Source organism: Dama dama, chromosome 21 (assembly GCF_033118175.1).
Source record: "Dama dama isolate Ldn47 chromosome 21, ASM3311817v1, whole genome shotgun sequence".
Classification (NCBI taxonomy): domain Eukaryota; kingdom Metazoa; phylum Chordata; class Mammalia; order Artiodactyla; family Cervidae; genus Dama; species Dama dama.
The window spans coordinates 1651314-1665329 of NC_083701.1; the positions used below are offsets into that span (position 1 = coordinate 1651314).

At 55.6% G+C, this 14016-nt stretch overlaps 2 protein-coding genes across 7 annotated transcripts; one reads left to right on the plus strand and one right to left on the minus strand.

Moving 5' to 3' along the window:
* Window positions 1-7627: 7627 nt before the first annotated feature.
* On the minus strand, window positions 7628-10280 carry SLC52A2 (solute carrier family 52 member 2). Of its 5 annotated transcripts, none has more exons than XM_061122945.1 (6): window positions 9814-10278; window positions 9402-9594; window positions 9179-9294; window positions 8421-8788; window positions 8204-8327; window positions 7628-8099 (listed from the first exon to the last, which is right to left on the minus strand). In XM_061122945.1, exons 2-6 carry the CDS (start codon window positions 9529-9531, stop codon window positions 7887-7889), a joined length of 951 nt encoding a protein of 316 aa, XP_060978928.1. In that variant the 5' UTR covers window positions 9532-9594; window positions 9814-10278; the 3' UTR covers window positions 7628-7886. The 5 variants fall into 5 exon arrangements, with proteins under 5 accessions (XP_060978928.1, XP_060978926.1, XP_060978924.1 ...); XM_061122943.1 differs by having other exon boundaries at window positions 9122-9294; XM_061122941.1 differs by having other exon boundaries at window positions 8421-9294; window positions 9881-10279.
* A 99-nt stretch (window positions 10281-10379) lies between these two features.
* Window positions 10380-13397, plus strand: FBXL6 (F-box and leucine rich repeat protein 6). Of its 2 annotated transcripts, XM_061122933.1 has the most exons (9): window positions 10381-10812; window positions 11060-11218; window positions 11382-11445; window positions 11741-11872; window positions 11947-12054; window positions 12141-12254; window positions 12323-12554; window positions 12642-12888; window positions 13152-13397. In XM_061122933.1, exons 1-9 carry the CDS (start codon window positions 10415-10417, stop codon window positions 13300-13302), a joined length of 1605 nt encoding a protein of 534 aa, XP_060978916.1. In that variant the 5' UTR covers window positions 10381-10414; the 3' UTR covers window positions 13303-13397. The 2 variants fall into 2 exon arrangements, with proteins under 2 accessions (XP_060978917.1, XP_060978916.1); XM_061122934.1 differs by lacking the exon at window positions 11741-11872 and having other exon boundaries at window positions 10380-10812.
* Window positions 13398-14016: the final 619 nt, after the last annotated feature.

Genomic DNA, 14016 nt, shown 5'->3' on the forward strand with positions numbered 1-14016 from the left:
CCGACGGGCGGGCGGGGACTGGAGGCCACGCCCCTAGTAGTCCAGCTGCCGCAGTGGAGCGGCGCCCCCTGGCGGCTCCCGGCCCACTAGGTTTAGGGCCAGGACCGGCGCTCCGTCAAGGCACGCGGTCAGACACCGCTCGGTTCAGTTCCGTCGCTCAGTCGTGTCCGAGTCTTTACGACCGCATGGACTGCAGCACACCAGGCTTCCCTGTCCATCTCCAACTCCCGGAACTTGCTCAAATTCACGTCCATCGAGTTGGTGATGCCATCAACCATCTCCTCCTCTGTCGTCCCCAGACTCTGCTGCTGGGGTCTTTTCCCACCCCCAGTGGAAGCTGAGGCTTGGGGAGGTCAGCTCACCTGTTCCCCCAGGACTTCACAGCAAGGGCAGAAGCCGGGAGGGAGAAGAGACCCCACTAGGGGGTCAGCGCCGACAGCTGGAGCGGAACCCAGGGCGGGGAAGGGGCAGCCTTTCCAGCCCAGCATTTCCATGCGATGGATTAGGGTGACTGACTGCTCAAGTCTCGCTTTTCTTGCTGCAAAATGAGGTCCTGGCTCACAAGTTAAGGGTGCTAAGATACCACGCAGGCCACCTTAAGTTTGCTTTGCTAGAAGTTATTATAAAAACTCTCAGATTGGACTTTCAAAGGCCTCTGTTATTTGTTATCCCAGGTGAGAAACAATGTATATCATATGAGGGAATTTCTGTTTGTGAGCCTGCTAGGAAGAGGCATTCCTGACTGCCTGTAGGGCATGGAGTGTGAAACCCTGGGAGTGTTCTGTAGGCATTCACTCCAGGAGGTCGACCCACGTTCCCTAGAAGTGGTTCACACCTGTTAATGAGCCACCCTCTCGGTGTGGCCATTTACAAGGCTTCCAGCACACAGCAAATTTCTCCAATTCTGTCTTGGTAAAAAGGAAGATTGACTCTAACTGAAGTTGTGCAAATATCTATGCTGTTGCGAAGAATGAGACTCGGTAAAAGTCTCAGTATCAGAATCAGGGAGGTGAGTTGGTGAGAAGCAAGTGTTATTTATCGATTGATTCCATTTTTTTGGCTGAGTCGGGTCTTCATTGCAGCCGGAGTGTTTCCATTGCCCTGTGGCATGTGGGATCTTAGTTCCCCAGCCAGGGATGGAACCTGCCCCTTGCTTGGAAGTACAGTGTTAACCACTGGACCATCAAGGAAGGCTCTGCTAGTATAACTTTGTAGTAAGTTTTGTAATTGGGAAGTGTGAGAGATTCCTGCAACTTTATTCCTTTTTTTTTTTAGTGCTTTTAAAATTTTATTGCGTCTATATATATTTTATGTGAAATATATGACTACGTATTTTTACATTATCTTGTAAATCCCGACCAAGGGATCAAGCCCCAGTCTCCTGCATTGCAGGCATATTCTTTACTGTCTTAGCCACCAGGGAAGCCCATATGTATATACATACACACACACATACACACACACACACACACACACACACACATATATATATAAATGCTTTTTTTCCTTCCAATTTTATTGAGATGTAACTGATGCTGCACTGTGTAAGTTTAAGGTGTGCAGCATGATTAGACTCACATGCATCATGAAATGGTCACTACAATACATTTACTGAACATCCATCATCTTGTATAAACACAAAATAAAAGAAAAAAAATTTTTCCTTATGTTGAGATCTCTTAGGATTTACTCTGACAAACTTTCATATGTAACATTCAGCAGTTAATTAATCATGTTATACATTACATCCCTAGTATTAACACTTACCTTTTTTGGCTGTGCCACTCAGCATGTGTGCATGTTAAGTCACTTCACTCATGTCCAACTCTTTGCGACCCTATGGACTGTAGCCCACCAAGGTCCTCTGTTGATGGGATTCTCCAGGCAAGAATGCTGGAGTGGGTTGCCATGCCCTTCTCCAGGGGATCCTCCTGACCCAAGGATCAAACCCATGTCTCTTAGGTCTCCTGCATTGGCAGGAGGGTTCTTTACCAGTAGTGTCACCTGACAAGCCTGCCGCTTGGCATGCAAAATCTTAATTCAGGATCGAACCCATACCCCCTGCAGTCAAGCATGGTGCCCTAACCACTGGACTTCCAGGGAAGTCCCCCTAGTACTTGTCTTATAACTGGAAATTTGTACCTTTTACCCACCTTTATCCAATTCTGCCTCCCACCACCCCTTGCTTCTGGTAACCACAAATCAGATCTCCTTTTCTATGAGTTTATTCTCGATGTATAATTGACCTACAATACCAATAGTTCCAGGTGAACAATGTAGTGATTCAATATTTCTATACATTATAAAACGATCCCCAGGGTAAGTCTAGTTACCATCTGTCACTGTACAAAGTTACTACTATATTATTGATTATATTCCCCACTGTACATTTCATACCTGTTGACTCACTTATTTTGTAACTGGAAGCTTGTACCTCTTATTGATCTCCCTCACCTATCTCGCTCATCCCACATACCTCTCCCCTCTGGCAACTACCTGTTTGTTCTCTGCATCTATGAGTCTGTTTCTGTTTTCATATGTTTGTTCACTTGTTATGCTTTTTATCCCACTTATAAGTGAAATCATATGGTATGTCTTTCACTGTCTGACTCACTCTACTCGGCAAAATAACCTCTACGTCCATCTATGTTGTCAAAATGGCAAGATTCCATTCTGTTCTGTGGCTAATCGTGCTCAGTTGCTCAGCTGTGTCCAACTGCTTGTAACCTCATGGATTGTAGCCTGCCAAGCTCCTCTGTCCATGGGATTTTCCAGGCAAAAATCCTGGAGTGGAAAAAACAAAGAATACTAGAGTGGGTTGGCATTTCCTATTCCAGGGGATCCTCCCGACCCAGGGATCAAACCTGCGTCTCTTGTGTCTCCTCCATCAGAAGGCAGGTTCTTTACCACTCTGCTACCAGGGAAGCCCAAGGACAGTGTTCTGTGGCTGACACTCCATTTTGTGTGTGTAATGTATGTGGCACATCTTCTTTATCCATGTATCTGCCAGTGGGCAATTAGATTGTTTCTGTATCTCAGCTATTGTAAATAATGCTGCAATTAACATAGGGGCTCATGTATGTTTTCTAATGAGTGTTCTTGTTTTCTTCAGATAAATACTCAGAAGTGAAATTGCTAGATCATGTGGTAACTCTATTTTTAACTTTTTGAGGAAACTCCATACTATTGTCCACAGTGGCTGTACCAGTTTACATAACCGCCAACAGCACACAAGGGTTCATTTTTCTACACACCCTCTCCAACACTTATTTGTTTTCTTGTTGATGAGTGTGAGGTGAAATCTTATTGTGGCTTTGATTTTTCTCATGACTGATAATGTTGAGCATCTTTTCATGTGCCTGCTCTCCACATGTATGTCTTCTTTTGTCTGTTTTGGTCTTCTGCCCATTTTTTAACTGCGTTGTTTGTTTTACTGAGGTTGCATCATGTGAGTTCTTTGAATGTTTTGGATATTAATCTCTTGTTGGATATATCCATTGCAAATATCTTTGTCCATTCAGTAGGCTGGTTTTTAATTTTGTTGATAGTTTCCTTTACTGTACAAATGCTTTTTAGGTTGATGTAGTCCCATTTATTTATTTTTACTTTTGTTTCTCTTGCTTGAGGAGACATATTCAAAAAAATTGCCAAGGCTGATGACAATGTTTTCTTCTAAGAGATTAATGGTTTCAGGTCTTACATTAAGTCTTTAATCCATTTTTGGTTTATTTTGTATCTGGAGTGGTAAAGTACTCCAGTTTTGAGTCTTTGTATTTGTAGCGTCTAATTTTCCCAACAGCATGTATTGAAGAAGTTGTCTTTTCCCCTTTGTATATTCTCCTGCATTGGCTGGCAGATTCTTTACAGCTATTGCCACCTGGGAAGCCCCCCCTCTCCTTTGAATATTCTTGTCTCTTTTTCTTGTAGATTAATTGATCGTAAGTGTGTGGGTTTATTTCTGGGCTCTCTATTCTGTTTCATTGACCTATATGTCTGTCTTGATTACTGTAGTTTTGTAGCCAACTATATTCCTTTAAAGATTGTTTTGGGGAATTCCCTGGCGGTCCAGTGGTTAAAACTCAGCACTTTTACTGCCAAAGATCCAGGTTCAATCTCTGGACTAAGACCCTGCAAGCCCTGTGGCATGGCACACACACAAAAAGGATTGTTTTGGCTATTCTGTATCTCCTGAGTTTTGTTTTGTTATGAATATTAGGATTAGTTTTTTGTTTTTTTGTTGTTTTTTCAAAAAAAGCCGGATGGAATTTTGATAGGGATTACTTGAATCTGTAGATTAGTATTGCCAAGTTAACAACAGAAGTCTTCTGATCTAGGAATATTTACTCATGTCTTTCATTGTTGTCAACATTTTGTAGTTTTCCATGTACAAGTTTAGCATTTCATTTGTTAAATTCATTTTAAGGTATTTTATTTTTTTGATGCTACTGTAAAAAAATTTTTCCTTAATTTCACTTTCAGCTCATCGGCTGAACACATATAAAGATACAACTGATTTCTGTATATTGATGTTGTATTCTGCAAATTTTGGTTGCATTTGTTTTTGGTCCTAACAAGTTCTTTGTGGACTCCTTATGATTTTCTATACATAGAATCATGTCATCTGAGGATAGTTTTATTTCTTTTCCCATCTGGATGCCTTTTATTTCTTTTTCCTGTGTAACAACCCTTGCCAGGACCCGCAGTGCAATGTTGAATAGAAACAGAGAGCAGACACCTTCATCTGTGGATCTGCCTGCTTCTCCTCTGGATGCCTGAGTACCCTGGTGTATGCATCTCTTCACATCCCTCTGACCTAAGTCTGTGTGGGGTGGGGTGGGCGCCTGGGGGGGACATGGGTAGCAGGACACCTGTGAGGGGTCAGGTAGGGGCTCTTTTGCAATCTGCTTTCTAATGAGCTCAGTTCTCCTGCCACGCTTGCAAAAGGAGAGGAAATATGAAGACAGAAACCTCCTCCAGGGCTTTGTCTGGATAGTCCAGCTGAAGGTCCTGCCTCCTTCCCCACCTAGCCTGGCTCGAGGTGTTCTGAAAGGGTCTGACCTCCAGGAAACTCTCCTTTGCAGGGTGGAAGTGGTCAGCGAAGCATCCTGCTCAGGAGCTGGTGGGAGCACCTAGGAAAGCCTAGGGCTCTTGACATGGGGAGTAGGATGGGAGAATCTGCAGGACGGTGACTGATCCATCCCCAGGCATGGTAATGTCAGCCAGTGCTTGGCGTGCGAACTTCTGAATGGTCCAGATGCTCAGAGACGAAAGAGGACCTCACAACTCTTGCAACTGTGACAGATAGAAACCAACTCAATTTAAATAAGCACGAAATTGTGGGCTGACTAACTTGAAAGGCCAAGGGGTTTAGCTTCAGGTACAGCTGGATCCAGGCGACTGCAGGATGCTGTCAGGGTCTGGCTCTCTCCACCCCTTGCCCTGTTCCCTATGTGGTGTCTTCACCGTCTGGTGTGCACCAAGTAGTTTGGGTAGTTTTTACAACTCTTGGGACAACTGACACGCCCAGTGCCAATCTACTGGGTCCTCATTTGCTCCACAGGGCCACCTCTCCTCCCCCATTTCAATTGGTGTGGGCACCACAGCTGGATCAGCTGGGTCAAGCACCCAGCCACAGGGTGGGGGCCAGAGGGGTCTGTGATTAATAACCCACTAGAACGACAGTTGCTTCTGAGACCCCTGGAAAGTGCAGTGGACAGAATGTCTGGGGTCTCCTTCAAAGAGAGACCCTTTGGGCAGGGCTGGGAGGCCAAATGGCTGGCCACATGCCATCTAGCTGGAGGCATGGCGCCCGGGTGCAGTCCTGGGGGACACTGTGCTCTGAGGGGCTGGCATGGTGGGCTGCCCCGCTTCCCGGCCTCATAGCTGGGCGGCTGAGAGTGGGAAGGGCGTGCCAAGCGAGTGGCCCTCCAGGATTTGGCCCTGTGGCCTTTCCTCCCCTTGTCATCTGGGCCCCTGCTTGTTTCCTTCGGGGACGCTGACCGGAATGTCCTGGAGACTTCAAAGGGCGGCAGCTTCCTCAAACCCCCTCCAGTCCCCCTGCCCGCCCCCCCTTCAGGAGACCATGCACATTCCATGGAGCCTGGCACACCTGGCAGACACACAGGCAGGCAGAGCAGAGAGTCCCTGGACTCCCAACGCGAGGAGAAGGGGGCAGGAAGGAACAGGGAGCCGTCCCAGGGTGGGCAAGGGAGGGACGAGGGCAGTGTCAGGGAGTGCGGGGTGGGATACACCACCCATTTCATGCCCTCAGCCTCTGCTTGCTGCAACCAAAGGCAATGTTCCTAACTCTCAGCTGCCTGTCACCTTGCTTCCCAAATGCAAGAGACAAGTCAAGCTGCTGCTACCCTCTTCCCCAGTCCCGTCAGGTCAAGTGGCCCGGCAGTTAGCGCCACTGGGGCCTGTCTTCAGGGCTGGGCTGTCTGAGCCCTGTGGGAGCCTGGCCCAACTGAACGCTTGTTGGATGGTCAAAGCCTGGAAATCCTTCTCTCCCGCCAGGAAGTTCCTCCTGCTCAGCTGATCTGGCCAAGGCCAGGGCGGAAGGCCCTGAGAGGCCCACATGCTCCCTAAGCCAAGGACAGCCAGCCTCTGAAGTTAAGGGCAGGCATCCAGAGGGGGCTGGGTGGCAAGGCAGGCAGGCGCCACTGCCCCGAGTCCATACGATGGGCCTCAGGGACCCTGTGGAAGCAGATGCCTTGTCTGTGAGAACAGGGTCCCTGTACCAGGCTGGTCCCACTGGACCACAGCTCAGGGCCCTGCTGGGAGCCTGTCCTCAACAGGCCTCTCTCTGCTCCCCAACTGCCCAGGAGGCACAGAGGAGACAGCAGAAGCCCAGGCCCAGCCCCTCCCGGCTCGGGGCTCTCTGCAGGCTGTGCCAGCCCTCAGTAGGTGAGCCCGCCAGTCCGGGACAGCATGGCTCCCTACAGACGCCAACAAGCAGAGACCCGGACCGCCGTCCTGGAGCCTCGGGGGCAGTGTGGGTTGTGCAGAGCCAGGGCCATCTGCCGGCAGCCCAGAGAGAAGGCAGCCGCTGTCACGTCCACCTGAATAATGGCTTGGAGCTTGGCAGCTTTGATCACAGGAGCTAAAAACAGGACAGGTGGCTTGGGGGAGTGGGCGACATCCTTGGGCAGAAGGATCCTAAGACTGGCTGGACCCTCACACCCCAGTCTTCTGAGTCCCGCTCACAGAGCCCTTTCCACACAGGGACCTGGCAACAAGCCCCTGGTGTAAATCCGCCCCCCTACCCACCCCCTGCAGGATCCTCCATAAAGCAGCAGGGAAATGCTGCCACACCTGGGCCACAGACCCAGCAACCAGCAAGCAGCCCATGCAGTCGGGCCCTCATGTCTGGCTGCCCTGGCCCACCACACAGCCTCTGGCTGCTGTAACCTGTGTGGGTCCTTGGCCCGGACCCCAGGCCCTGGGAGCAGGTCTTCTCTGTCCCTCTGGGCACTTCTCTGTGTGCAGAGGACAGGGTTCCACAAACCTGGGATCTCCAGACACTGCCCCAGGGAGCGGCAGCCCCTCCTGAATAGGTCAGACTATGGCTCCAAATCAGAGGAGGTCTATTGGCACAGAAGAAGTTGTTCCTGGGATCGACTCCAACTCATGGAATAAAAATGCTTTATTATACAAATCCCACACAGGTCCTGGGCCAAGTCCACGTTCCCAGCTGGGCCCTGGCACTGAGCCTGCTGTGTGTCCCCCACCTGGCCTACAGTGCCAGGTTCGCCTGTGAAGTGTGCAACTGTCCGTAAGCAGGCCGCATGTGAGGCGGGCCTCCCCAGGCAGTGGACAAGCAGTCTCTGTGGCAGCTGCACCCTGAAAACAGGTGGGGGGAGCAAAGTGCATCCCCCACACTAGGCTTAGGGGCCACAGGGGTCCACGCAGTCCTTCCCGCTGCGGAACACTTGGTAGATGCTGGTGGGAGGAAACATGGCCACAGCGCCGAGCAGGGAGCCCACCTGGATGGCCACGCCAGCGGCCAGCAACGCTGGCTGGCCCCCACTATGCAGGAGCGAGCTGGCAGCCACCTTCACGTACGAGAACACGCCCAGACACAGAACCCACGACACCACCTGGGAGAGTGGACACAGCAGCAGGCTGAGCGGAGATGCCCCGCTCTGAGGCAAACCCCTCCCGACTGCCACCCTTTTTGTTGCCCTGTTCCCAGACTACTCACCACAAGGGCCACCCCTGCAGAGGTGCCCACCAGCGGCGGGCAGGGGCTCAGGACTGCCAGTATCATCAGGTAGGCCCCAAAGAACATGCCCAGCAGAGAAAGACCGCCCAGCCCTGCCAGGGACCTGACAAGGGTAAGTCAAAACTCAGAGCTGGCTGTGCCTGGCCCGGCCCTCACCCCTAAATCCCGTCCCAAGGGGCCTGGGCTCCCTGTGTACCTGCACAGAACACCCATGGCCAGAAAACAGGCGAGTGGATTGGCAGCACTGCCCAGCACCACAGCCAAGTGGTAGGCGAGGCGCCCGTAAGGCAAGCAGGAATAGCTCTGCACAGCGGGCAACACGCCGTTGGTCAGAGCGTTGGTGACGGCCAGCAGGCCCAGCAGGAAGGCAACGTGGGTGGAGAGCAGCCTGGGGGCCACAGGTTCTGGGCTGGGGGTGGCGTCTGCTGCCGGGCTGGGGGGTTCCTGCAGGGGTGAGGCTTCTTCTTCTTCCTCCTCCTCCACTCCTGGGGCTCCCACCTGTAGGCCAGGCCCTGGGCCACCCGTGGGTACAGATGATGGCGATGGCAACAGCAGCAGGAGACCCTGAAAGGCGGCAGCTGAAATGACCAATAAGGTGGACAAGATCCCAAAGAAGGTGCTGGCAGGAAAACGCTCTGGGAAGTCGAGGGGGGGCCCAGGGGTGCCGTTGGCGGGGGTTGGTGGGCACTCGAGGCGGCCTACACCCTGCACTAGAGCCAGGATACAGGGCAGCAAAGCGCTGAGGCCTTGGCCCAGAAAGAAGGACCGCAAGAAGGGAGGCGGCAGGTGGCTCAGGAAGGGCAGGAAAGTGACGTTAGAAGCACAGCAGGCCAGCGCCAGCACGAAGGCCAGAGCCAGGAAGGCCACAGAGTGCTCCTGCCCTGCCACTGTGGTCACCTGCAGCCACAGGGGGGCCAGCAGGGCCGTGCCCACCACGCTCATCGCCTGCACCACCTGGATGGGGACCCGCTCGCCCTTGCCCGGGGCCAGGCGCCGCCACAGGGTCACCATCAGGAGGCCCAGGTTCCCCAGAGCCACAAGCACAGAGAGGTAGGAGGGCAGACTCCAACCTGCAAGCAAAGAAAGAAGGCAGCCGTGTCAGGGGCAGGACGCCCAGGGAAGGAGAGCGGCTGCAGCCCTCGCCCCCGTCCCCTGGTCCCCCACCCCCCCGACTCACCCTCAGGTAGGTCTTTCACCACCACAGGCAGCTCCACCCAGATACCATTGACTGCAGCCCATGAGCCCATGCCAAAGAGGGCTACCAGCAGGTGGGTCAGCACCAGACGGCCCAGCGGGGGTGCTGCCATTCAGGCCAAGGCTGGAGCCTCCAGGACAGGGCAAAGGTCACAGCCAGCTCTTCTTTTCCCCACCTAGGTCCAAAGAAGATGCTTCGGCTCTGGGAACTGAAAACCTGGTCTGGCTTGAAGGGAACAGACTCGCATGCAGGATAACAACAGAAAAACACAAAACCGGAGTAAGGAGAGCACCAGGCGGCCAAGACCAGGGATACTGAGTGGGGTGCCAGGGGTGGGGTATGGGAGGTAGGAGGGGCCAGGCAAACCCGGGACACGACACCAGGATACACGTACCCCGCAGACAGGCAGGGTAGCGGGAAGCGTCGAAGCCCAGGGCAGAAGGAGTAAAGAGAGAGATGACCTTCGGGTCTGAGTGGCCGAGACCGCCGCCACCACACTCGCGCCTACGGACACGGAACAAGGACTCCGGGACAGGGCGCCGCACACCGCTGCGGCTTCTGCGAGCCGCGGGACAGTCGGAGCCGAGTCGGGGCTAGGGGTGTGACCGCGGCGGGCAGCGCCCTGCCCTACGTCGGGGAGCGGCGGAGTGCCGACCGGTGCGTCCAGGTCCCGCACCTCCCGGTCCTGATCCTGAGCGCTGCCAGGCCCGGCGGCCGTCCGTCCAGCCACACTCTGAGAGCGCCGCCTCCGCCCCGGGCCACGACAGTAGAGCTAAGACGCAGCTGAGCCGGAGCGAGAGCCGCAACTCAACCTCCTGGCCTTGGCGAACGCGCTCTCCCGACCCGGCCCAGCGCCGGAAGCCCTGCCCCGGAAGTCAGGTGCTAACAATAGCGAGGGGCCGACCCGAGGTCCAGGCCCCGCCCTGGTCCCGCCCTTCCGTCATGGGGCCCGCCCCTTCCGCCCCCCGGTGGAACCTGGATCCCGGCGGGCGGTTATGGCTTCAGGGGCTGCGGGGCTGGCCCACCCGGCCCGGCGCCGAGTCCGGGTCGTGCACCCGGCCGCGGCGCAGACCCGCTCGGCGGAAGACTGGTGGTGGGACCGACTTGCTCCGAGCGGCTCAGGGTACCACCTGCTGCAGTCGGACAGCATGCTGCTGGTGCTGCCAGGTCCGGGGCCCGCCCGCCTCCGCGCGCAGAGGCGCGCTGCCCGCCAAGCTCGGCGGCTGCGGTCCCCGGGGTCCCGCGCGGTCGAGGCCAAGCCCAGTTCCGCGCCCGCGCCCACGCCGCTGCAGGAGCCCGACCCGGGCTGGGGCGACCGCGTTCCCTTGGAAATCCTGCTTCAGATTTTCGGGTTGCTGGTGGCGGCGGATGGGCCTATACCCTTTCTCGGCAGGTACTCTAGGCCCTTTGCGCGCAGCGCCGTAGCTCAGGCACTCAGCGGGGGCCCTAGCGCCTACAAACGTGTCCACGGCAGCAGTCTCAGGGTCTAGTTCGAACCCCCGGGGCCACACTTTGAACTGACCGCGGCGCTGTGAGAGTTGCGGGGGGCAGTTCCCTCTTAGGAAACCCCATAGCGGCAGCCAATGAGGGCGAGCGTCGGCCACGGAAGGCCCGGCCCCTCAGCAGATCCTTTCTCCCAGGGCTGCCCGAGTGTGTCGCCGCTGGAACGAGGCTGCCTCCCAGCCTGCACTCTGGCACACCCTGACCCTGTCTCCCCCGCTGGCTGGCCGCCCCGCCAAGAGTGGGGCCAAGGCTGAGAAGAAGCTCCTTTCTTCCTTGGAGCGGCTTATGCCTAATCGGTGAGGAATTCCATGTTTTTCTTACTCCCTCACATCACTTTCGTGTTGTTTGAAAGCCCCAGGCCCCTTCCTGCATCCCTGCACCAAGGGGATGGGCCGGGAGAATGCTGGCAGAAGGGGAGCAAGGAAACAGCCTGCAGCTCTGCCTCTGCGGTCCCCCCAGGTTCTCACAGCTCCAGAGGCTGACTCTCATCCATTGGAAGTCCCAGGTACACCCTGTGTTGAAGGTGAGAGCGGGAGGCTGCCCTAAACATCAGCCATGACACTCTGGGTTGCCCAGTACTTCCAGGAAGTGAGTCCGGTACCGTGGGGGCCCAGTGATGCCCCATGAGGATGCCTGCTTGGTTTTCTGTTCCTGGCATCTCCTCCAGGAGGGAGGAGTGAAAAGTGGGAGCACCCAGGTAGGCCTGGTATGGCCAGAAAGGAGCTCATTGCTGAGACAGTGAAGTGGCGCTGGCACCAGCCATTGGTCTCTTTCCCTTGCCTTTCTCCAACCCCCAGCTGGCCCTCTGTCTTCCACAGCTGGTTAGTGAGTCCTGTCCTCGGCTCACTTTCCTCAAGCTTTCTGACTGTCATGGTGTGACCCCTGACGCTCTGATCATGATAGCCAAAGCCTGCCCTCAGCTCCACAGCCTGGACATACAGCACTCAATGGTGAGCCCTATGTCCCCAGGGGCCCCAAGGAAGCCTGGGCTGAGGTGGCAGGTACCCCTGTGCTGGGTCCCTAGGTGAAGTCCACGGCTGTGGTAAGCTTCTTGGAGGAAGCTGGACCCCGAATGCGGAAGCTGTGGCTGACCTACAACCCCCAGACAACAGCCATCTTGGGTGCACTGCTGGTAGGTTGGGGACAGTCAGGAGCAGAGCTGGATGCCAAGCCAGGGACTGCCAAACACCCGACCTCGTGTTTTCCCCACCTCTACAGGGCAGCTGCTGCCCACAGCTCCAGGTCCTGGAGGTGAGCACTGGCCTCAACCAGAACATCACTCCCTTCCAGCTGCCTATCGAGGCCCTGCAGAAAGGCTGCCCCCAGCTGCAGGTACCTGACGCCCCATCTCTTGCACCTGTCACCCCCCTCCCCATCTGCAGCCTGGGCCTTGCTCCCAGGTGCTGCGGCTGTTGAACCTGACATGGCTGCCCAAGCCTTCCGGGCGAGCGATGACTCCTGGCCCAGGTTTCCCCAGCCTTGAGGAGCTCTGCCTTGCTAGCTCCACCTGTAACTTTGTGAGCAACGAAGTCCTGGGCCGCCTGCTCCACGGCTCCCCTCACCTGCGCTTGCTGGATCTGCGCGGCTGTGCTCGGATCACGCCTGCTGGCCTACATGATCTGCCGTGTCAGGGTCAGTGCTTCCTGGGTGGCAGGTGGGCAGGCGGGATGCAGGGATCCTTGCCCACCCAAAGCTCATACCCGCTCCTCTCACCTCCAGAGCTGGAGCAGCTTTACCTGGGCCTGTACGGCATGTCAGACCGGCTGACTCTAGCCAAGGAAGGCAGCCCTCTGCTCACCCGGAAGTGGTGTCACAGTCTGCGGGAGCTGGACTTGAGTGGCCAGGGCTTCAGTGAGAAGGACCTGGAGCAGGCCTTAGCTGCCTTCTCAGGCACCCTTGGGTGCTCCCAGCTGGCCCTGTGCTCCCTCAACCTCAGGGGCACTCGGGTCACACCAAGCACAGTCAGGTTAGCAACCCCCTAGTTCCTTGGAGCCAGTATAGCTTAGCTCCTGTCCTGCGTGGCTTGCCAGCTCCAGGGGTCAGAAAAGGGAGCCCATACTGGCCAAGCCCCTGCTTGGGGTTGGCCTTAAGGACACCCAAGGGTACTCGGGGTGGGCCTCAATGGGTGTAGGGGGCGTAGCCAGCTTTGGTGCAAGGGTAGCAAGGGTTCCCTAGACTGGCTCAGCCCTGCCAGTGCTTAACCTGCCGTGGCCTGCCCTGCCTCCACAGCTCTGTGATAAGCAGCTGCCCAGGTCTGCTGTACCTCAACCTGGAGTCCTGCCGCTGCCTTCCCCGGGGCCTGAAGCAGGCCTACAGGTGCCCAGAGGAAGTCCAATGGTGCCTGGAGCAGCTGCTCACCAGCCTCCCCTCCCCCAGCTAGGCAGCTCCAGGCCCCTCTGCCAGCCAGCCCTGCCCTGCCTCTTTTCCCAGTTTTGGATATTTGAGTGTTTTGTTATAATAAAACCTTTTCTGGAACTCTTGTGTGGTCTTTGGGATCAGAGTGAGGGGACAGGGGTTGTCCCTGAGGGAACTACTTGGGGTTATCCCCCAGAGTTCCAGAGTTTGCCTGTGGCTGTGCCTTGCCAGTTCCCTCCTGGACTGACTGTGTGTGCATGTGTGACCCACCCTAGGGCACTAAGGTGAGCTGCCTCTGATAGTATGTGAGGCTGACTAGGACAGAGCTAGCAATGGAGAGAGGGTGATCACGCTCAGTCATGGGCTCCTTGTGGGCACTTGCCTGCTGATTTCTCTCCAACTTAGGCCTGGGGTGTCTCACTGTTAAGGCTGACTTGGACCCCAGTCAGGGACTAAAAGGCTGGGACGCAGGGCGGGGACTGGAATCCGACGGGGGCGGGGGCGGGGCCGAAGCGAGGGGCCCCTAGCCTGGGATTTGGCGCTGGAGTCCAGGCTGGCCGGCCAGAAGGCGGCCAGAGCCCTATGTGGGGCGGGCCTTTCTGGGCCCGAGCCCTGAGGGAGCACAGGCCAGGTGGGAGCACACAGGGATGCCTGAGAAGGCAGCTAAGGCCTGCTCCAGGTCCTTCTCACTGAAGCCCTGGCCACTCAAGTCCAGCTCCCACAGACTGATACCATTTCT